This window comes from Nansenia antarctica (assembly GCF_963989245.1).
Source record: "Nansenia antarctica genome assembly, chromosome: 13".
NCBI lineage: Eukaryota > Metazoa > Chordata > Actinopteri > Argentiniformes > Microstomatidae > Nansenia > Nansenia antarctica.
In genome coordinates, this window is record NC_137683.1 from 12,736,089 (window position 1) to 12,759,233 (window position 23,145).

General features: G+C 43.3%; 1 protein-coding gene across 2 annotated transcripts in view; it reads right to left on the bottom strand.

The window, feature by feature from the left end:
- Positions 1 to 23,145, bottom strand: part of wwp1 (WW domain containing E3 ubiquitin protein ligase 1) — a 54,231-nt gene that overhangs the window by 30,566 nt on the left and 520 nt on the right. Inside the window, exons 2-4 of one of the 2 annotated variants that reach the window (XM_080543816.1) lie at positions 1,271 to 1,327; positions 966 to 1,059; positions 650 to 788 (exon numbers count right to left, since the gene is read on the bottom strand). In XM_080543816.1, coding sequence (XP_080399942.1) covers positions 650 to 788; positions 966 to 1,038 — 212 coding nt within the window. In that variant the 5' untranslated portion in view covers positions 1,039 to 1,059; positions 1,271 to 1,327. The remainder of the gene's footprint in view (positions 1 to 649; positions 789 to 965; positions 1,060 to 1,270; positions 1,328 to 23,145) is intronic. The other variant, XM_080543817.1, reaches the window with a different exon arrangement.

Here is a 23,145-nt window from a genome sequence, read left to right on the forward strand (position 1 = left end):
GACTGCGAGCAGCTGAACAGATGCAGGGGTCTTTTTTTCAGGATGGTTCAACTCAAAGTTGAGCACCAACATGGAGAATAAAACAATAAACCAGGTTGACAGTAGGGACAGAGTGTGCCGGAAGATAGACGATAGGCCTAAAACATCTTGGTTTTATTATTCATCATTTCATACTGTCCGGCCAGACTACGCATTACAGAATATTCTAACTTGAGAAATATTTTACATACACACACACAACACACACACACACACACACGCACACACACACACACACACACGCACACACACACGACACACACGACACACACACACACACACACACGACACACACACACTCTCTTTCTCTCTCTCATACACACACACACACGACACACTCTCTCTCACACACACACACACAACACACACGACACACACACACACGACACACGGCACACACACACTCTCTCTCTCTCTCTCTCTCTCTCTCATACACACACACACACGACACACTCTCTCTCTCACACACACACACGACACACACTCTCTCTCTCTCTCTCTCTCTCTCTCACACACACACACACACACACACACACACGACACAGTCTCTTTCTCATGCACACACACACACACACAATAAGAGAAAGCGTATGGGGTGGAGGGTGCTTACAGAGTGAGTCTCTCGTCCCACTTGGGGTTGGAGGAGCTGTGGGACTTGGCCGTGCGGCGTGACTCTCCCTCCACCGTCACCTCCACATAGATGGCCGTCCCGAACAGGCTCTTCTTCCTCTTCAGTTTGGCACAGGACACTGCAGGAGGAGACGGGGAGGACGGTCAGAGTCACTAGTCTGGAGGAGGCTGAGAGGATGATTAGCTGATCCTAGATGGGACTTTGCGGGGGGGGGAAAGGGAAGCTGATTTGGGCCTATGTGGGGAGCATTCTGAATGATGTCACAGTGGTGTCAGCCAATGAGCTCTCCTCTCACCGATGACATGCAGCTGTGACGTCCCTCTGTGGTGACCGCTGCTACACTCTGCTCTGGAGGAGGCCGTGGCCATGTCACACACTGCAGTGGACGCCTGGGGACGGACCGGCGCATACATACGGACCGGCAGATACATACCGGTACATACATACGCACACACACACACACACCTCTCATCATTGTCCTGTATTTGTACTTTGAGCTACAGACATGCGGGAACAATTCCTTCCTTAAACCTTGATGACAATTACTTATGCAAATGACCCTGCAAAGTCCTGATGGAAGGTTATTAAGACCAGACTCACGATTGGTGCGTTTTGCAAAGCCCTGCAAATCAGCCGACTCCGTGGCCCATGGTTCCCCTGCAAGAGGAAACAGGAAGTAGTTAGGGTCAGCTGACACAGACCACAGAGGTCGTGTTACAGTTTAACCACAGAATCAAAGTCAAGGGGAAAAGGGTGCAGTTATGGCTCAGTTGGAGGAGCATTGCACTTTGGCTGTGGGTTCAATTCAATTTTTTACAAAAACTTCTGTCATCACTTTCAATAGCGTCTTGAACCACACAGACAGTGGTGCCGGACAAACACTCTTAAGGCGTTTATTAGGCTATATATAGCAAATTGGGACAGTTTTTTGACTGTATTGACAAATAACGTTGCTATTTTCGATAGACTAGATAATATTGCAGCCATAAAGCATTCATTATGCCATTATATGCCTGATAAGGAGTCATAATGGTCTACATATGTTTATAAAGTAATTTACAAATTGGCACTGAGTTTGTAAAATTGGCCATAAATGTGATATAAGGCCTTATTATATTATGCAAAATCTAAATCTGCATACATTCTACTAAACAATATATTGCAGTGTAGTCTCAAGGCCTTATAAGAAGCACCATGATGGTTTGCTTGAAATATATGTTATGGCCTAAACAGAGAAAGAGGCTTTTCGGTGGAGACAAAGTTGAAAGTCAATGTGACATAACACATTCATAAAGACCTTTATAAATGACTATAACCTTACGTAGGCTATTACTGTTATGCCATGCTTATAAAGGCTACATTAATGCTTTGTGGGTGCAACATAACATTATTTAGCCTATGAGTCTTTTTTAGCCTAATGAGTCTTGAACTTGCAGCTTGTACCGGTACAAAAAGCTAAATCAAATGGTCGCACAATGTGACCAAATGGTAGCACTCTGGAGCCCTAAAACAGTTTAACAGTTCAGTGACAGACCTTATGAATCCACCAAAGCTACCCTGGTTGAACGGTTACGCTACAACAAAAATAATTTTGCGATTGAAAAAAAAACAACCAAAGAAAACTTTAAGCTGTGTGATAGGGGCTAGCTACTCTGAGGCTGAAACGCAGAACCGGGTCCACATTTGAGCAGATTTTAAGCTGCTTAGGAACTCAATTAAGAAGATAGGGAGCTCCAAACTGATAACTGGGCAGGAGGGGAGAGAAAGAATTATCTCTGTCAGCATAATGCTTCTCAGGGCTAAATGGTGCACACTCAGACACAGCTGTCACCATCTGATCACACAACACAGACAAGAACAAATATCATTGCTCCAAAACCGTTACACGGTGGTAAAGCAAAGGAACAAGGAGAGGTCACCATCGGTGCATACGTGCACACACACAAACACACACACACAGAGGATAATTGTCACACAGTGTAGACTGCCTAGTATCCTAACAGCCTCCCACAGATCGCCATATGAACAATACAAAGGGAACAGGACAAGGTCAACCTGACTAAGAGTCAAATAATCACACTGACATTGCGACACGGCTAGAATAGTGGGAGACACAACCATGCTAGAACACACTAGAACTTCACCATCACTAATAGAGCCTCCTTCTTTAATAAAAATGGGTTTGGGTAAGACAGCCGAAAGAGGAGCTCGAGGGCTGCCAGCTGACTGGAGGTGAAGTGCCGTTTGTGAGGAGAAAGCCCCCATTGTTTTTACATGAGTGCCTCGTCCAGCCATGGAATGGAGTTGAGCACCAAGTCAACCATCGAGATGAGGACCTGCCCTTTCATAGCTACACAAATAAGAACACATGAAATAGCCATTGTACACATAAGCCCACATCGAGAGGGAAGTACTGAAGCAGTCTGGGCCGGGGCGACACCATCCTGAGCTTTTTGACAAGCATCGTACTCATCCGCCAGTCCCAGACACAGTGATCTTACTCATCCGCCAGTCCCAGACACAGTCGTCCAGTCCAGTCCCAGACACAGTCGTCCAGTCCAGTCCCAGACACAGTCGTCTGTCCAGTCCCAGACACAGTCGTCTGTCCAGTCCCAGACACAGTCGTCTGTCCAGTCCCAGACACAGTCGTCTGTCCAGTCCCAGACACAGTCGTCTGTCCAGTCCCAGACACAGTCGTCTGTCCAGTCCCAGACACAGTCGTCTGGAAAAGCAGACCTGAAAAAGCAGAGCTGCTACCTAGAATGTCCTGCCTCCCTTTTATGATGAGCGTAATTCTCTCCCCTCCCCTGTCATTCTGTGATGAGGGGTGAACTGTACAGCGTGGTAACCAAGGGAACGCACTAGGACTGTTCTGAGAGGGAACAAGATGACCTCAGAGGGATGAGAGAATGTGGAGGAGTGAGGATAAGGGTGCTAACCCCTCCCCACTCCAACATCACACCGCTACTTGACGATTCCTCTCAATGCCTCAACTGGTGCACTTTGACCTCCTCCCTTCACGCCCTTCCTCACTGCCTCATTTCTCTCCGGGAACACTCTCTCTGTCCCCGCCTGCTGCTGCCCCTCCTCTACCACTCCTCTTAACTGCTCTCCTGTGCCCCTGGTGGTTAACCCCGGCCGGGGGAACGTGTCTGACTCTTAACTGCTCTCCTGCGCCCCTGGTTAACCCCGGCCGGGGGAACGTGTCTGACTCTTAACTGCTCTCCTGTGCCCCTGGTTAACCCCGGCCGGGGGAACGTGTCTGACTCTTAACTGCTCTCCTGTGCCCCTGGTTAACCCCGGCCGGGGGAACGTGTCTGACTCTTAACTGCTCTCCTGTGCCCCTGGTTAACCCCGGCCGGGGGAACGTGTCTGACTCTTAACTGCTCTCCTGTGCCCCTGGTTAACCCCGGCCGGGGGAACGTGTCTGACTCTTAACTGCTCTCCTGTGCCCCTGGTTAACCCCGGCCGGGGGAACGTGTCTGACTCTTAACTGCTCTCCTGTGCCCCTGGTTAACCCCGGCCGGGGGAACGTGTCTGACTCGCTTGAACTTGACCGAGCAGCACCACTGACTACTGACAGATAAAGCCTCCCTGATCCCATCCAAGCCTCGGATGAGACGGTGGAACCCAACCACGGGATGTGTGAGCGAGCGAGCGAGTGAGGGAGTGTGTAACTGGGGAGCAATAGAACCAACGACACAGCATTAGGGACTGGATGAGGCCGATCATTGTGTCTCCCTGACTGGTAGACGTAACAACGCCTCCAGCCAACAGCGCGGGGCGAACAGACTAGAACCTCCAAGGTGAGCGAGCCACAGGATTGTATGAGGGACGAAACGTGCTTCGTCTGGCTGGCTATGAGAAGACTAGATCAAAACAAACTGGCCTCCTATTCGTCTCACTGACACTTGCAGTGTTTCCTCTATATGCATTTATTGGTGGCGGGCCGCCACGAATGAATTTCCTCCGCCCCCAAATGATTCAGACAGTCCACTTTGATTCAGGCTGCGCAGAAAGGCAGCGAGTTATTATGACCAGAGAACAGAAAAAAAGCATGTGTCCCTGAACGCTCCGCCAATCACTGTGAGTAAACTGACTCTGAGAATGTCCCCACGTCACATTTTACCGTAATACCCTATATGTTGGTTGAAGTGCAACATCTCAGCTTTCAGGGACAGTTGGATTTTTTTCGATAGCACAAACCGTTTAGAAATTACGGTAATTACAATGTCGGGTGCGGATTTGTGCCGGCGGCGGTACATTCGGTGCAGAAGTGGTATCTATACCAGATAAATAATAACCAGTGTTTCCTCTACATGCATTTCATCGTGGCGGGCCGCCACGATGGAATTTCCTCCGCCACCATTCAGATTTCTCAACCCAAAAAAAAAAAAAAATTTAGGTCGCTTTTCAGACCTTCACAGCGCTAGACACACCCACAAGCGCGAAGCGACGCGCTTGCAAAACTGTTTTGTGATTGGTCGAATACATCTAGGCTGCGTCTAGTCTACAAACTACGATCCTCCACTCCTATCACCGTGGACACAGCAAGGAGCGAATTCCCGGGTAGAAATATTTCCTCTCCCCGCTGTCAGCGGTAAGCGGTACTTTCCTCCAGCAGCGGTAAATGAGGCACCCTTTGCGGCTTAATAACTTTGGTTCTCCGGGGGTTACGGTAAAAATTCCAATGTGTCCGGAAAGAGGACAAGCCATGGAATCGAAACGTTTTTGAATGGAGTCGATCCTCCACTCCTATCACCGTGGACACAGCAAGGAGCGAATTCCCGGGTAGAAATATTTCCTCTCCCCGCTGTCAGCGGTAAGCGGTACTTTCCTCCAGCAGCGGTAAATGAGGCACCCTTTGCGGCTTAATAACTTTGGTTCTCCGGGGGTTACGGTAAAAATTCCAACGTGTCCGGAAAGAGTCGTGGGAGACGATTTTTTTATTGACAACGGAATTACATGCTGGAAAAACATGCAGACACAGACAATAAGAGACACACGGGAGAAGTACAGGAAAACATTTTATATTTTGGGCCATCCTCGAGTTTTGGCTGAAATTACGTCGTTGTTTTGAGCGCGCGTGCGCGTTTCATGCGCGTGCACGCGAAAAAATCGCGCACGCGGTCAGCGCTACCCGCCACCATTGTAAAAATTCCTGGAGGAAACACTGATAACCATTTGCTTACGTAATTTTTAGTTTGTTTACATAGTCTGAAACTACAGATGGTAAGCTTTCAAATGATGCGTCATACATTGAAATCGAAAAAAAAATCAAGACGACACGAGTATTTGAATGTTTGTTTGTATCAATGTTGAATGGTGACTGCTAAACGCTGCTAGCGGCTAACGTTTCGTTCTAAAACGAAAGTATTGTAACGTCCCCACTTGGACAGTGGTTGAAATAATGACAGATAGCTTCTCTCATGTAATCTGTGGGTTAAAAAAACGTATAAATCGTATAAAAAACGATTCTTATGTGCCGTCACTTTAGCAACGACACAGTATTGTCAAGGGGAAAAGAAGGGGAGACGATTTTTTTTATTGACAACGGAATTACATGCTGGAAAAACATGCAGCTAAAATTCAGGGAACATTTGGACAATAAGAGACACACGGGAGAAGTACAGGAAAACAGGGCTGATGTGGGTGTCATCAAAGGTAAGAGTTTGTTTTCTTTAACTCAGCTGATACTCAGCTGTTTACCGAATGCTCCATCTGACTGTGATTTTACTTCTGTAATGTGGTGGGTTGACATAATTCACGCACGGAACTATAGGTTGAGAGTATTGTTCCGTCCGCAGTTGAGTGCGTAGCAGGGTTTCCGTTAGAAAAAATTGCCGCTGGACATCGTGTCCGGGAAGATTTCGATTTACCGGACAAACGTGACATATTCCGGTCATCATATTAAAATATAATATAGCTGTTTGTCGCGGTGATTACTGTTGTGTAGCGGCCTATATATGCCATTTAATGTCTATTTCTCATCCGATACGATTAGATGCGAGCTATATAATATATAATAATATAACATGATTCGCATGCGCGCTATGCCATTATGTCCAGCGCTGAACGGGCGCCTCACTGGGAACTGAACAGACAGCATCGATCAATGAACGGACTCCACATTACGTTAACTGAAGTTTGTTAAATTGTTTGGGATTAATGTGAGTTTTCTATTTTCTCTTTCCAGTTTTACCCTTTTTTTATCAATAAAACAACGTAATTACTATAACCAGGTCTCGCTGGTTGGGAAGGCATTTCGTTTAGCTGCCTGTCAAATCATACTTAATCGGACTCGGGAGTATGACAATGAGGAGAACATAACTGTTTATTGAGAAACAATTAATAGGCAGGCTGGGATACGTATATAAAGAAATACCACAATGTCTAGATGTATAACATTTTATTGAACAGTGCAAGCATGTAGGCTTCTGGCGTGACACGGCTAGCCTAATTTCCGTTCATATGCCTTTTATCAGATAAAATAAAATAGAATAAAACTCTTTGAAAATAAATAGGCTTTAAATTAACTTGCAATGCGTATAGGCTGATTTCCGTTCGATGTTACAGCCAGAGGCCTATGCCTTTTCTCAGATAGATAGGGGATACAGTGTTTCCTCCAGGATTTTTCACATTGGTGGCGGGGTGGTCTTCTTGCATAAAACGCGTGCACGCAAAAACAAATATAATTTCTTAAATAGCGGTTAAGTCATTAAAGCCGAGCAGGTGATTTTATATAGAAGGTGATCAAATACCAATATTGTTATGTACGACAGTATGTCATTGCAGCACTTTGTTGCACTTTACGACGTCACGTTCTGTTAGAGCTTTACGACTGTGTGTGTGTGTTGTCAGAATGAATGGCACTTGACCGTTGGGAGAGAGAGCTCGGGTGAACTAAGAAAGCTGTGTATGAGATAGTTTACAATTAAACGCACAGATTACATGAGAGAAGCTATCTGTCATTATTTCAACCACTGTCCAAGTGGGGACGTTACAATACTTTCGTTTTAGAAGCGTTTTTAGCAGTCACCATTCTTGAGCAAAACATGATACAAACAAACATTCAAATACTCGTGTCGGCTTGATTTTTTTTTCGATTTCAATGTATGACGCATCATTTGAAAGCTTACCATCTGTAGTTTCAGACTATGTAAACAAAGAAAAATTACGTAAGCAAATGGTTATTATTTATCTGGTATAGATACCACTTCTGCGCCGACTGTACCGCCACCAGCACAAATCCGCACCCGACATTGTAATTACCGTAATTTCTAAACGGTTTGTGCTATCGAAAAAAATCCAACTGTCCCTGAAAGCTGAGATGTTGCACTTCAACCAACATATAGGGTACCGTATTACGGTAAAATGTGACGTGAGGACATTCTCAGAGTCAGTTTACTCACAGTGATTGGCGGAGCGTTCAGGGACACATGCTTTTTTTCAGTTCTCCGGTCATAATAACTCGCTGCCTTTCTGCGCAGCCTGAATCAAAGTGGACTGTCTGAATCATTTGGTGGCGGAGCAAATTCATTCGTGGCGGCCCGCCACCAATAAATGCATATAGAGGAAACACTGGGATAGCCCTGTAAGCTCATACGGGTCTGTATGTCGTCCTGAAGACCGGCTGTTAGATCATATCGCTGAAGTTTGTCTCCATCTTAGTGTAAATGTTGTCCGTTTCGTTTGTTATCCTTGTTATTGTGCGATAAAGTTAAGGCGCTCCGCTTCGGGACACCATTTTCAGCTGAGCACCAAACACACACACACTCATAGTGTTTGGTGCTCAGCTGAAAATGGTGGCCCGAAGCCAATTTGAATACAATTCGCTAAAGCGAACTGTATTCAAATTGTGCTTAGAGGGAATTATTTTCACCGGACATTATGTCCGACGAGTTTTCAATTTGTCGGACTTCAACAAATTTTACCGGACAAAGACCGGTAATTACCGGTTAACAGAAACCCTGGTGCGTAGTACCCAAGTTGTTTAGACTGTTCTATTTACTGCTTGAGTGTGTTGTTGACAATCGTTCATGTCCTTCATTAAACGTTTAGCTTTGTCATTTGATACGCCGCCTACGACTCCCATCTCTCTGCACTACAGTAAACAGTTAATCAGTAACGTTAGCCGCTTTTGTGCTCATGTAGGCCTACTTCGTATTATATTATAGCTGATGATCTTTGTGTGTGTGTGTATGTGACTGTCAGTCACAAGTTTATATTCTGTATATTCATTATTATTTTTTGGGCCATCCTCTAGTTTTGGCTGAAATTAGGTCGTTGTTTTGAGCGCGCGTGCACGCGGGAAAAAAAACGCGCGCGCGGTCAGGGCTGTCCGCCACCAATGTCAAAATTCCTGGAGGAAACACTGACTTGACTTCAGCCAGGTCCTCAGAGGAGGCAGGCCCCTGGTCATCTCCTCTCAGGTGGGATGCGGTTAGCCTAACTGCAGTGTCGGAAAACAAGAATCCCAACGAAATAAGTCCACTTGCTTTGGACTAGAAAGTTATCAACTAGTCAATGGAAGCTTAAAAAAGCCTTCAAGGCTAGACTCCCAAGGCTAACCAGAATGTGCACTCCACAACAGAGGCAATCCCATCTATGGCACAACGGATAAACAGGGCTGTTCTGCTTACACTGCAGCACAGAGGCCTAGCTAGTATGTAATATCAGTGAAATAACCTAGAGACAGCCTAGATACTATGGCTAGAATTCCCTGTCCTGAGAGACTGCCTCACAGCTGCAGGGACTGGGACAGAACCCAACACTGATCTGCCATCAGCCTCTAATGAATAACCCTGACTAATGAAAGCGGATATGGTCAGACGTGGGAGGGACTGGCCTGTAATCCCCTGGTAGTCTGGAGTCAATACAAGGGTCAAAGGGTCAACGCTGGCGAGCAACATCTTCTGTATCATCTCGACCAATGTTCTTTTCAAGTGTGGCTCTCAAAAAAAGAAAATCTCCTGACAATTGTCTTTTACACTCAGCTGCAAGCAGTCTGTGCTAAGCTATATAACCTAGCTAATCATGCAGTCTGTGCTAAGCTACATAACCTAGCTAACCATGCTGAATCACATGACTGTATGTCCGCTGAGAAGGAAGGGGAGAGGACAGGTTGTTTAAGACAGAGAGAATGAGGTGTGTGTGTGCATGCTTGTTCTAATGTGCCTGACCTGCAGGACGTCATTTGGGGTTGATGACTAAAGGACCGTACAAACCAGAATTATCGACACGCAACAAAACAGCCAGAAACCAGTCATTTACAACGAGATAGAGACGGGGGGCGACACAGAGTAACGACACTGACCAACAACACGACAAACCCCAACTGAAATCTTTTCTATTCTAGGCAACAGAGCAGAGCGACAACTGTGCCGAGAACAGTTGTTAGCCAATAGCTAAGCTAGGTATTGATCACAATTATGTGAATTAGCTGATCTAGTACATAATTGTTTCATTAGGCCTATATCATAGTTATCCGCAGAACTAAAATAATAATTAATGATACATAAATTCATAGATTAACCATCTATTTTGTAGCTCCTGGTTTGCGCATGACAAGAGGAGAGACAAGAGATGTGCACATGCAGTAAGGGTCCGCCTGTCAGCATGTTTTCAATACAATCTGACACAGACAATCAGCTACAATTACAGGATTGTTGATATTGACTCAATAATATCACTGAATCGAAGTATAGGCCTAATTAAATGTCCAACTGACTCTAGTGGAGTCTAGGAAAAACGATGGATCATCTGATGTGAAGCCTCCACTGTGGACTGGCAGGTTGCAGAAATCTGTGTGTGTGCGCGGGTGTGTGTATTAGGGTTGGACGGTTTCCGATTTTCAATACCGTTAAACCGCTCTCGAACGAAACCACGGTTTCTCGGTTAACTGTGGGACTCCAAATCACATTGTTGTAGGGTTTGACTGAGCCGCCTATCCTTTCTGCCAACACTTTCCCTCCATTCCCACCATACAAACACACTGGTGAATTAGTAGCATCTTACAGTAATATAACAGTGTTTCCTCTATATGCATTGATTTGTGGCGGGCCACCACTAATTGATTCAGTCCACTTAGATTCAGGCTGCGCAACGAGAAAGGCAGCGAGGTATTATGATTAGGGATGGGACGATTATCGTTTTTATCGTTAATCGCGATAAAAACACCCGCGATAACTTAATCGTGGAGAATTTTTATTATTTGAATAATCGTCATAATCGTATGTTATGAATAAACTGTGTTTAACAAACGTCTGGCGCTATTTTTCAGCCTAGTCTACATTACTTTTGCAGTCAAGTTAGCGACTGTTACTGTAATATAATTGCAATTCCTCACATGAGCCGCGCGCACAACGGCACGCTCCCCGCGGCTGCTATCAGACTGGCCGCGGGAGTGAGTGTTGCGGGAGAGAGGAGACGGCAACCCTCGCTCGCCATAGACCGTATCCCTACTCGTCTCTCCTGAGCTCGGTTGTTACGTGAACCGTGGAATACAGGATATGTTAGATGCTTTACAATAATTCCCCAAATGACCAGAAAAGGAAGTTAGATTTGTCACTGGTCGCTTTTGACTAATTAAGTCGCCAAGGGGCTCTGGAAGTTGGCAACACTGGGAGTGCGTTCTTTAAACTTCCTTGGGTACGTTAATGAAAGGTGCTGATTGGCCGAAAAGGAATTGCTCTTTCTTAACCCTTAAAGGGCTGGGGCTATTTGAGCCATTTTTGTCATACTTAGGATTTTGACCTCATATACCACATTAAGGACCCGGATTATGGCCAGAGATATGTGCCACTAGAATCTGAATTTGAATTACTGACTTAAAATGTCCTAAAAATACAACAACATCTAAGTTAAAGTGATTACAGTGTGTTTTATTGGCATTAAAAAAATAATTAAAAAAAACATTTTTATTTTATTTTATTTTTTAATTCTCGCGATAATATCGTGGATCGCGATTATTTTGCCCACGATAATCGTGACATGACATTTTCTAATCGTCCCACCCCTAATTATGATCGGAGAATAGAAAAAAAAGCAGATTGGAGCTAGATTTAGGCCGCTTTCAGACCTACATTTCGTTGTAGTAAGTTACAATATAATTAACCTTGTCTCGGTTTGTGTTCGCACTGCAGTTGAGACTGAATCGCTCTCAACACGCGCGAGGCGACGCGCTTGCAAAACAGTTTTGTGATTGGCCCGAATTTAGCGGGACATTTGGATATCAGGAAATCCCTCTCTCTTCGCCGGTCCCTTTAATCCCGTATCCTAATCGAAAATGGAACATCAGCAACGACTGTGGGTTATTGCATTTACTGCAATATCTGGTTCATGTTCTTATACCAGTGCTCAGTATACGAGTATTTAAAATGAACATTCGTAATGTAGTCTCTGATGTTCATGGTCAACTAAATCAGGCTATTTTGTGAAACAAATAATGTTCCCGCTAATGGGCTAACCGAGCACCTAACGCTAGGTTCGTACTACTCATAGCATAAACGCTGGTAAACGTCATAAACGACACAGTATTGGCAGGGGAAAAAAGGAGTCGAATTTCTATTGACAACGGATTTACATGCTGGAAAAACATGCAGCTAAAATTCAGGGAACATTTGGACAATAAGAGACACAAGGGAGCTGTGGTCGCATGGTCTAATTACTGGGCAATATGCGCGGGGCAAAAATAATCTATTGCCTCTAAAATCATCACGAACAGAACGGCGGAGGTACGGGAAAACAGGGCTCATGTCGGTGTCATCAAAGGTAAGAGTTGGTTTTCTTTAACTCAGCTGATGCATTACCTTGCTGTTGGTTGTTTACCGAATGCTCCATCTGACTGTCACACTGTGATTTTACTTGTGTAAACAGTTAATGAGTAACGTTAGCCGGTTCTGTGCGTGTACTCTCATGTAGGCCTACTTCTTATTGATGAGCTGATGATCTTTCAGTGTGTGTGTGTGACTGTCAGTCACAAGTGTATCAGTGCTGTATGCGCGTTCCCAGTTCCATGTGTACTCGTGTACTTCATATTCGATGAGCTGATGATCTTTCTGTGTGTGTGTGTGTGTGTGTGTGTTTGGGTGTGTGTCTTGGGCGTATCTGTCAGTCACATGTAGGGATGGGACGATTATCGTGTTTATCGTTAATCGCGATAAAAACACCCGCGATAACTTTATCGTGGAGAATTTTAATTAGTTGAATAATCGTCATAATCGTTTTTTTTTTTTTTTTTTTTTTTTTAAATGACTGGACTTTTTAAATAGGCACTACATTTTATAAACACTGCATTGTCTGTCTGTTTTTATTGTATGTATTAATGTATGTGACCTATGTGTGTTTTTTGGGGGGGGGGTTAATATTTCACAGTGTTTCACAGAGACATGTACACAACAGGACATAACAACAACAGTGGTGTGCCGTCAGGGCCAGCAAGGCCTTCTCTGCTGGCCTAAACATCATCAGAATATACATTTTATTTTAATATATATTTTCCACAAATATGTATTAATGATTCCCCATAGTCTATTCTCTTCATTTCATAGCTTTCCTCTTGGTTGCGCTGCTTCCAGTCTCCGATTGAGATTTGGAGGGCTGGCCTTTATGTTAGAGCTTTTATCCAATCAAAATGTGTTGCTAGGGGGCTCAAAAATCTGCCCGCCTTCACATTAAACGGTGCTGCGGATTCGACCTGTAACTTAACATTGGAACGAGAAAACCTGTGGCGTACCTAGTAAACCTACGTAGATGCGAGCAAAAGCAACAACGGCGCCTGCTGTAAGGCTCAATGATGTCAGCACCCAGCACGTCTTTTGATTGGATACGCACTATTGCTACGCACTATTGATACGCACTATTGATATTCACTATTGAGATGCGGAACTATGCCGGTAGATGTGAAACTTTTGAAAGTGCGCAGGGAAACGGAGCCTCACAACGAAAGCTTTCGTTGACTGATCGATAATACTGATCGATTGTGTCCTGTTTTTGGGTAAACAATAACTTTCATTTAGGGGACACAATGAAAGCGCCAAGTCCACAAACAGAGGAAACTACGTTGAGCTTCTTTCTTTTCTGGCTGAAAACAACCCAGATTTACATTACCACCTGTCCACAAACAAAGTGTTTACTGGGACGTCAGGCAAAATACAAAACGACCTGATTTTTGCTATTGCTGAAGTGATGGAAGAAGAGATCAAAATGGAGATTAAAAAGGCACCCTTTGTCGCTATTATGGTGGACGAGACGACAGACGTGGGTAATGTAGCGATCTTAAAGATGTTAGTTTAACACTCTTCATTGTAAATGCGGATTTATTGATTAAAAATGCTTCGGAAATATTAATATAACTCTGTTGTACTTGTCTGACTATGTTAAGGTGATGCAACGCCCGGTTATACTGTGTTTCTGTCTAGTTTCTAGAGCCATGGCGTCATAACGATGGTATTAAGAGGTAGAATAATTCAGGTAGGAATGTGTCGGACATCACTGAAGGCCTAGGTGTGAAATGCACCGCCCGCCACTGAACAACAACAACTAGTATCCGTGGGGGAGGTTATTGTCCCATTAATAGTAGAAAACTAGTTTTGCACTTTGTTATGCAGTACATTGTCCATAAACAGAAAATGTTTAAAAACAAAACAAAAACAAAAAAACAGGGGGGGGAGGAGGCCATGTCACATATCAGAAATAAACAGAAAAGAAAATGACACAACACATGCCATAATATATGGGGGGATCACCCCCATCGGAGACAGCATCCATGTCTTACAGTCCTAAACACAGCGGCAGCACAACACCAGCACAGTAAATAATATTGTGACCCATACATTGTAGATCTGTTACACATTAGTCTTGTGTACTTTCTTGAGTGTAATTCACCAAACCTTTCATTACAATGGCAGCCAGGCTGGTACCAATATAATCTAAGAACGGAGACCAAATCTTATAGAATGTCTTTATCTTACACTTAGACCTATATGTCAGATATTCCATAGGAATCATATCAAAAATTACCTTGTGCCATCCAGCTATTGTAGGCGGTTTGCAGTCTATCCATTTCAGCAATATATTTTTCCTTGCACAAAAAGTGAGGATACACAGAAGTCTTTTGGAATGCATACTTTTAAGTTGTTTGTCTGGGAACCCAAACAATAGACACATGGGGTCCTTATCCAATGTAAAATTAGATGAATTTTATCCACTATACCTTTCCAGTAATCATCTATATATCTACAAGTCCAAACACAATGAACAAAGCTCCCAACCTCGGTAATACACTTTGTACACATTTCCGATTTGTTATGATCCATTTTATGTCTAAGTTGGGGAGTAATCTGCAAACGTTGTAGTAGTCTAAATTGCGTTTCCTTCGTCCTATTACAGATTGAGATGTCGTTTGCCGATTGCCATATTAGTGACCAAGTTGCTTCATCAGTATTCATGTTCAGGTCATTATTCCAGTCTTTGGGCGTAAATGCAGGTTTGCCTTTATCATATTTCGAAAGTGCTCTATACCCAAGCCCCAGAATGCCTCTCGTCTTTCCAGCAGAGACTATCTCCTCCAGCGGAGAGGGTTGGTGACAGAGGCCAGTGTCTTTTTGGCTATTTAAAAAACTTCGTATCTGAAGGTATCTGAAAAACTCATTTCGTGGTAGGTCATATTTCTTACATAATTGGTCAAATGAAAGTAGTATTTCCGTATCATATAAATGTCCGATAGTAACCATCCCTTTGCTGTCCCACCGCTTGAAACCCCTATCCGTGGCACCAGGGGAGAAGTCTATGTTGCCCCAAACTGGCGAGAGGGAGGATGTCATAATCGTATGTTATAAATAAATAGTAATATAATTGAGATTTCTCACATTTGCACTTTAACCTATCTTTCAAGTCTCTAAGCCACAAGGCTAGCACTCAGTTTGATGACAGAAAAGTGTCAGTGTTCAAGTTTTGTTTGACAGTATTTTTTTCCTTTATTTATGCAGTGATACCTTATAATTTATCATTACCTTATTTAAGATTTTATTAAAGATTTTCATTTTTGTCAAGATGTTTTTAAAATGTTGTTAATGTTATTAACATGATTCAATAAAAATACAACAAAATCTAAGTTAAAGTGATTACAGTGTGTTTTATTGGCATTCTAAAAAAAAAGTTTTTTTTTTTTTTTTTTTTTTAATTCTCGCGATAATATCGTGGATCGCGATTATTTTGCCCACGATAATCGTGACATGACATTTTCTAATCGTCCCACCCCTAGTCACATGTAGGCTATATTATACGGTAACCTATGATCAGTGCTGTATGTGTGTTCCGCATGTTCTGCTGCAGCTGTAGCCTCGGGATATCTTGGTATTTGATCACCTGCTATATAAAATCACCTGTTCGCTTTAATGGCTTAACCATTTTATTTTATTTTTAATGCTTTGCCAGCCTCTTTGTTTTGAGCGCCAGTGCGCATTTCATGCGTGTGCACGCGGAAAAATGACCACCCCCCCGTATAATATAGCAATTTATGACGTTGAAATCCCGGTGTTGGGTTTAACCGTGAAACCGTCCAATCCTAGTGTATATATTCTCTCAGTTTGCTCTGAGCTGACCTCTGACTAGGCACCTCAGAGGACATCCACAGCACCAGAAGCAGTGGTTGATATTCCTAACAATAAAATCTCTCACTAAAGCCTGGTACACACAAAGATTTTCTAAATCTTAACAGATTTTTTTATCTGAGAGATAGGGGTGGGCATCGATGATCGATGATCGATTAATTGATCTTGGTCGATCACAAAATATTTTGCTCGATAATCGTTTTTTATTTTTTTAATTTAATAATAATAATAATAATAATGGAAATTAGTTTGTCCACGTTATGTGTGAGAAATGAACTTTGCATTTGCCTTTGCATTGAATTTCGCAACGCAGTACGGCATGACGGAAGTTCCCGTACGTTAGTGTAACCTGACCTCCGGTCAGCGCCATGGCACAGCTCCTCGGGGAGCAATACGCAGCAGGCGCTGCTGCTGACAAGTTTGCACCTTTCTGAGGGAGCCTTCTGCGGGCCTGAACTGCGACCCAACTAGGGATGGACGGTTTTTCGGTTATACCGAAAACCGGGGTTTATAAAAATAGAAACGTTTTTTTATCAAAACCGTCTGAAACCGGATTTATTTTTTTTATTTTTTTATGAAAAAAAAACCTTATTGATTAATCGATAATTGATCGTTAATTCGTTACGATGATCGAACAAAAAATGTTGATCGTTTGCCCACCCCTACTGAGAGAGACCCTACACATGAAGATAAAAAATCATTGCTTGAACAGTTTTGATCGTATTGTGTGTGCCGATATTCCCAATACAGCACACCACATAAATAACGATCTGTCCTACAACAGTCTAGAGCAGACCTGGGCATTGTACGGCCCGCGGGCCAAATACGTCCCGCCAGATGATTCTGACCGCCCGCGAAAGATTACATGATAATTAGAAAAAAAAAAAATTTTTAAATAAAATAATTTAATTAATTTATTATTAGATATTATATTTTCTAATTATCTCATGGGTGGACTAAAACCGCATTGCTTTTATTTTGAAGCCCATTTATTCTCACAATGCACGCAATCGTGCATGTGAAATGCGTGTGAACCTGTCTTCCTTCCGTGTCACCTAGTGATGCTCCGATCTGATCGGCGCCGATCGGTATCGGCCGATATGGCCTTGATCGGTTTTGATCGGAGTTCTCAAAACGGCCGATCAAACATGACCGATCAGTTTACAAAATGGCGTCGCCAGTCTGGAAATATTACACAGTGTCGGAAAGAGACAACAAATATGCCGTTTGTAATGTCTGCTCAAAAGAAATACCTTGCGGAGGAACGCACGCAAGGTCTTTCAATACCACGAATATCATACGGCATTTGCTGCGTTCGTCGATTCGCTCAGAGAGCGCCGAAGCGCACACGGGGCTCGACGTCATAAAGGGACCGAGTGCTTTGATTGGACGAGAGGCGTTCCACGAGTGCTGGTCAGAGTTCCAGCGCGACTTCACGAGCGTAGTGTAGGTAGTGTTCACCGACGTCATGTGACCCCGCGAGCAGGAAGTCACTTGGCCCATAGCAACAACAACTATTAGCGCGTTAGTTTTAGGTCTTCCTCTGTGCACCTTGCACAAGTGTAGATAGCGAGCGACTTTTCAGCAGCAGGACATATTTTAGATGATAAGAGGAACAGGCTGAGTGCCAAAAACGCTGAGATGCTTGTATTTCTCAAGGCTAATCTGCCAGTGATGCTGCTTAATCAGAAGTAAGGTTTGAGTCTGAAATCTCCTTAGGTGCAATGTTTTGTTTTTTTGTTTTATTGATTATTGCTGACTTGCTGTCTTATCTCCTCCTAAATATGACTTGAAACTGACTGACTTGAAACAGTATTTTATATTTGGCTATAGCCTGTTTATGTTGCAGTTTAGTTTGGGTATGTTTATTGTTCCTCAGGAAAGCTACAGTTACAGTATAAGCTCCAAGTTCTCTAAGAGCCCCTAGTTCCTCTCATTCGAGTGGAATGTTGCACATTTGATGTGACAGTGTACATTTTATTTATTATGATTTTTATTTTCACATTTTATTTGTTTTTCCTGAAGTAAGCTACAGGTGGTTGTGAATTCAATAAAACAGATGGTCGTCAATTCATGATACTTTCTCATCTCCTAATTTCATTTAAATACTTAATATACAATGTCAATGGTGTTAAGAATAATTTAAAACATAAATAATGCTACACAATAAATAGAATGCTTCAATTGCCATTTTCGACGCTGTGATCGGTGATCGGTGATATCGGATCGGCAGATCACTGATTCCAGTGATCGGTGATCGGCACCAAAAACCCTGATCGGAGCATCTCTAGTGTCACCCCTGAACTGTCTACCTTCCGTGTCACCCCTGAACTGTCTACCTTCCTTGTCACCCCTGAAAAATGCGAAAATGTCGGCTTGTGCCAAAAAGAGGAAAGTGGATGCCGAACGCAGAACTTTCAAACAAATATGGACTACTAATTTGTATATTAGTATAAAACGCGCGACTTCAAGCTTACGGAGGAGCTGGCAGCAATCCGGCCAATGAAAGGAACCACAACGGGGAGTGATCTATTCACCGAGGTAAACGCATGCATGGACAAACTGGGACTCGAATGGGACAGACTGGCAGGTGTCACTACGGATGGATGTCCGAATTTGACAGGGAAAAATGTTGGGCTTTTGAAAAGAATGCAAGATAAAGTGAGTGAACTCAACGCAGAGCAGAAATTGGTGTTTATACATTGTATTATTCATCAGCAAGCGTTGTGCAAGTCAGTGCTAAAACTTAGCCATGTGGTTGATGTTGTTACTACAACAGTTAATTTCATCAGAGCGCAAGCATTAAATCACAGGCAGTTTGTTTCACTATTGGAGGAGCAAGAGAGCGAACATGGTGATGTCAGGTACCGGACAGCTGTCAGATGGCTCAGCCTGGGCAAAGTGCTAAAAAGGTTTTGGGTTCTGAAATCAGAGATAAAGGAGTTTTGTGAGATGAAAGGCAAAACCATCCCAGAGCTGTCTGATAAGGACTGGATGGCAGATTTATCATTTGCTGTTGTTGTGACTGCAATGATGAATGAACTGAACACACAACTGCAGGGCAAGGGCCTTTTTGTTCATGAAATGCATAGCCATGTGAAAGCCTTCATGACAAAGTTTCAATTCATTTCAAGGCAACTAGGCAGCAACAATCTCGAACACATGAAAACCCTGAAAGTCAAACCATCAGCTGATCACCGGCACAGGTACTCATCCATGTTAGGAGCACTGCATGATGAATTTTCAAGGCGTTTTCAAGATTTCAAAAAGGTTGAGGATGAAATGCAGCTGTTTTCCTCTCCCTTTACCTGCAGTGTTGAAATTCTATTTGAATAAATGATATTTTTGAAAGCTAACCTCACCTCTTAATTGCCAAATAATAACATACACTCTTACCAGCGGTCAAAACAATGCCATTTACTGCTTTTTATATAGAAATAAAATGTATATTATGCATAATTGAGTTTGGAATTTTGGCCCGGCCCTCCAAAATATTTTCAGTTGCTCATTTGGCCCCCTGGGAAAAATAATTGCCCACCCCTGGTCTAGAGTCTCGTCCCCCAAATAAGAAATCTCGCGTGATCAGGGTAGTAGTACCCTGACTGACCTGTACGAGGCAGCCATGTCGACAGGGCAAATAAAGTGCTGAAGAACGAAAAGAAGAAGACGCGTCAGTGAGCTCGCTTCTTGATTGGCTACATTGCATTCCAGGTCACAATCGGACTCGCGAGCAGGGTTGCCAGATGGGGCGGGTTTTTATTTTATTTTACAAACATCATTGGCAACAGACATACAGTTTACAAGAGTAATTCGCGGTTTTCTGACAATATAGGTTTTGGGCTGGTTTTTGGTGGATTTAGCGATTTAGACTGTGGTTAGGCTGGAAATTGTCAATCCTATCTGGCAACCCTGTTCGCAAGTTGTCAGTTTCGCCCATACGCAAGAGGACTTTTGATCTGCTCGGAAAATGGTCGGGGCCAACGATCGTAAATATTAAAGTGTTCAATATTTACGATCGTCTGCCCCGACCATTTTCCGAGCAGATTGTTGGGAGAAATGGACTCTTAACACACCTCACACCGCAGGATAATCTTGTAGGATAATCTTTAGAGCCATCCGATAATCGGACGTTTGCCGTCCTTGGCCGGAAGAGGGGAAATCGGGCCAAAATCGGCCAGATTATCTTTATTTGTGTACCTGTACTAGGCTTAAGAAACTGAATCTCAGAGAGTGGATCTGGAGCCGATCTCCAGGGTTTTGTGATATTGTAATTGGTATTCAAAGCGACTGTATAGCTTTTCTGTACGACCATATAACTTAAAACAGCACACCTACAGGCAGCTCAGCAAAAGCTCAGCCTACATTACAGACATGCCACCAACTGCACAGTCACTCTTGTGAGTAGGGATGTCCCGATCCCACTTTTTCACTACCGATACCGATACCTGGGCTTCGGGTATCTGCGATACCGATACCGATCCGATATTTGTATAAATGTTTTGACCCCTGAATAATAACAAATACCTCCCCAGTATATAGTCCACACCAACAACAGTTAAATTAAAGACTGCCAGCCTTTATTAAAGCAACAAATGCGACGTGTTGTGGATTGGAACTACGGATCATAAGCTTTCAAATGATGTGTCATAGATTGAAATCCGAAAAAATATGAAGTTAGAGTCATTTGAATGTTGTTAGACGTCAGGCACATATAGGGTTAACCTCTTTGTAATGAAACCGGAAGCACACAGCGCTATGCACATTTTAAGCGCATATAGGACTCGCGTGAAGCATTTCTGCGACACGCGTTTCTGTTCACTGTTTTCATTCCCTCATCGCTTATACACATAAGTTTGACTGCGCATGACAGTAGGATCGGATCTGAGCCTTTTTTTTTCTGGTGCGATCCAGCATTCAGGTCCAATATCGCGGCGATATCCGATATCAGTATCGGATCGGGACATCCCTACTTGTGAGTCATAAACACTTCTAACTGAAATTCTACAGTAGCCATGTAAATCGTCAATTATGAACACATTTCTTACTTTCAGAGGTAGCCTCGAGGTAACCGGGTTTGTAATATATGTCAATGCATCTGAGCACCACCTGCCTTTGAAACAGAGAGACTTACGTTTTGATCATAGCTAATTTCCTCTGATTAAGGAGGCAATTAACATAAATGATCAATGCTGGCACCAGATAAAATCATGTCATATAATAATAATAATCATAATAGCTTTTTATTTGTATATGTGCAACTAACATCGATTTGGACAGCAGTGATGTCAGGAAGGAAAGTTTTTCCGAATTTCAAAAGCATTGAGGCATTCTGTGACCTTTAACCGTTACATATCAGATCAGGGGTTTCCCCAACGATAAGCCTAATGACGAAAAGTAGAAAAGGAGCTGTTATAATTATACTCCTGTGTCTCATGGGGCTTTCACTGTATCCACTTAATAGGAGTCTGCGCAAAAGGAATATCCCTGTTTAGGTTGCATTATAACATATTGCAGCTATGGGCCAATGTGGGTGAATTATCTTACAAAACAGTTATGAATGTGTGCACTACTAGACAAATGTGTGTTCTTATTTGAGGGGGTGGGGCCTTATGGGATATTTTTCTGACATTCTGACATTGGAATATCTTCCAGCACACAGCAATCAAGCCTAGATAGACCATACTACTAGCCTGGCGTTACTCTTCTGCACCACGCTCTATTCAAACCTAACATGATTGACCTACAATAGGAACGGACCGACGCTACTTTGATTAATCAGAGGTGTCTTCATTCGATTAAAGAGATTAGCTCAACTCCAGTCTAGCCACACCAACGGCTGCGACCCCTGGCCAGCTCAAAGACAATGAGCCATCTAGGATTCCCATTAATCTTACCCATAGGCATAATTAGAAAAGCATTATAGAAGGATTGACTAATGTTTACACCGCTCATTAACACATACCAAGCAGGTCCTTTTTTTTTTACAAACACAACAGTTATTTACCTTGGCACAAGCCACTAGATTCACACCGTGGGGTGCAGACGTATGACTCCAGCATTCCCCCACAGCTGTTTCCTTGTGAAAGGTCAACAAGGGAGAGGGAAAAACAGGGAGGCCAAATAAGCATTTTTAGGGAGGGCCAGCCAAAAGCACTGCTCAAATGACAGCTTGCTGTAAACTAATTCCTTCACAGTGTGACAGCCAAAGACGACAAGACTACTGTTGTCAATGGGAGAGAGGATGCTACCGCAGGCCTGGGACACAATACAGCCCAGTTTAGGGCTATGTGGAAGAGCACTATCAGCAATTGAACCAAAATAAGGCCTGCAGTTTTTAGTCTTTTTAGAGCAAAGGCACCAATCCCGAGGCCACATATTTTACTCATAGGCCAAAACTATAGGTATTCATCCAATCCAAAACGAAGTTAATACCGGTTTGAAACCGTTATTGCGAACCTAAACCCTAAAGAAATCCTCTATACCAAGACTCTCACCTTGCAAAACAACACCAAGAACTCAAGTCTCAACGCTCAAAGTTCTAGCACAGCTGGCTTAGAGAAATGGGACATTTGGAGAGGCTTTTTGTAGAGTGAATTAATATCGAGCTTACCTTTAATAACACAGGGCTTTGCTTGCTTTACCTACCTCATCTGCAAGACACCCTGCGCAGTGTGCGCATGACCCATGAAAAGTTAGTTAGGCTAACAACGACTAGCTATCTGATCACTATGACATGACTATGATTATGACATTTAAAACGACGTTTTAAGCAATATCATGGGGGTGAACACCCTGGACATTTGGCTGACTTTGGCCCAACGATTTATCTGGGTGTTTTTTTAAACACCAAGGACAGTCAAA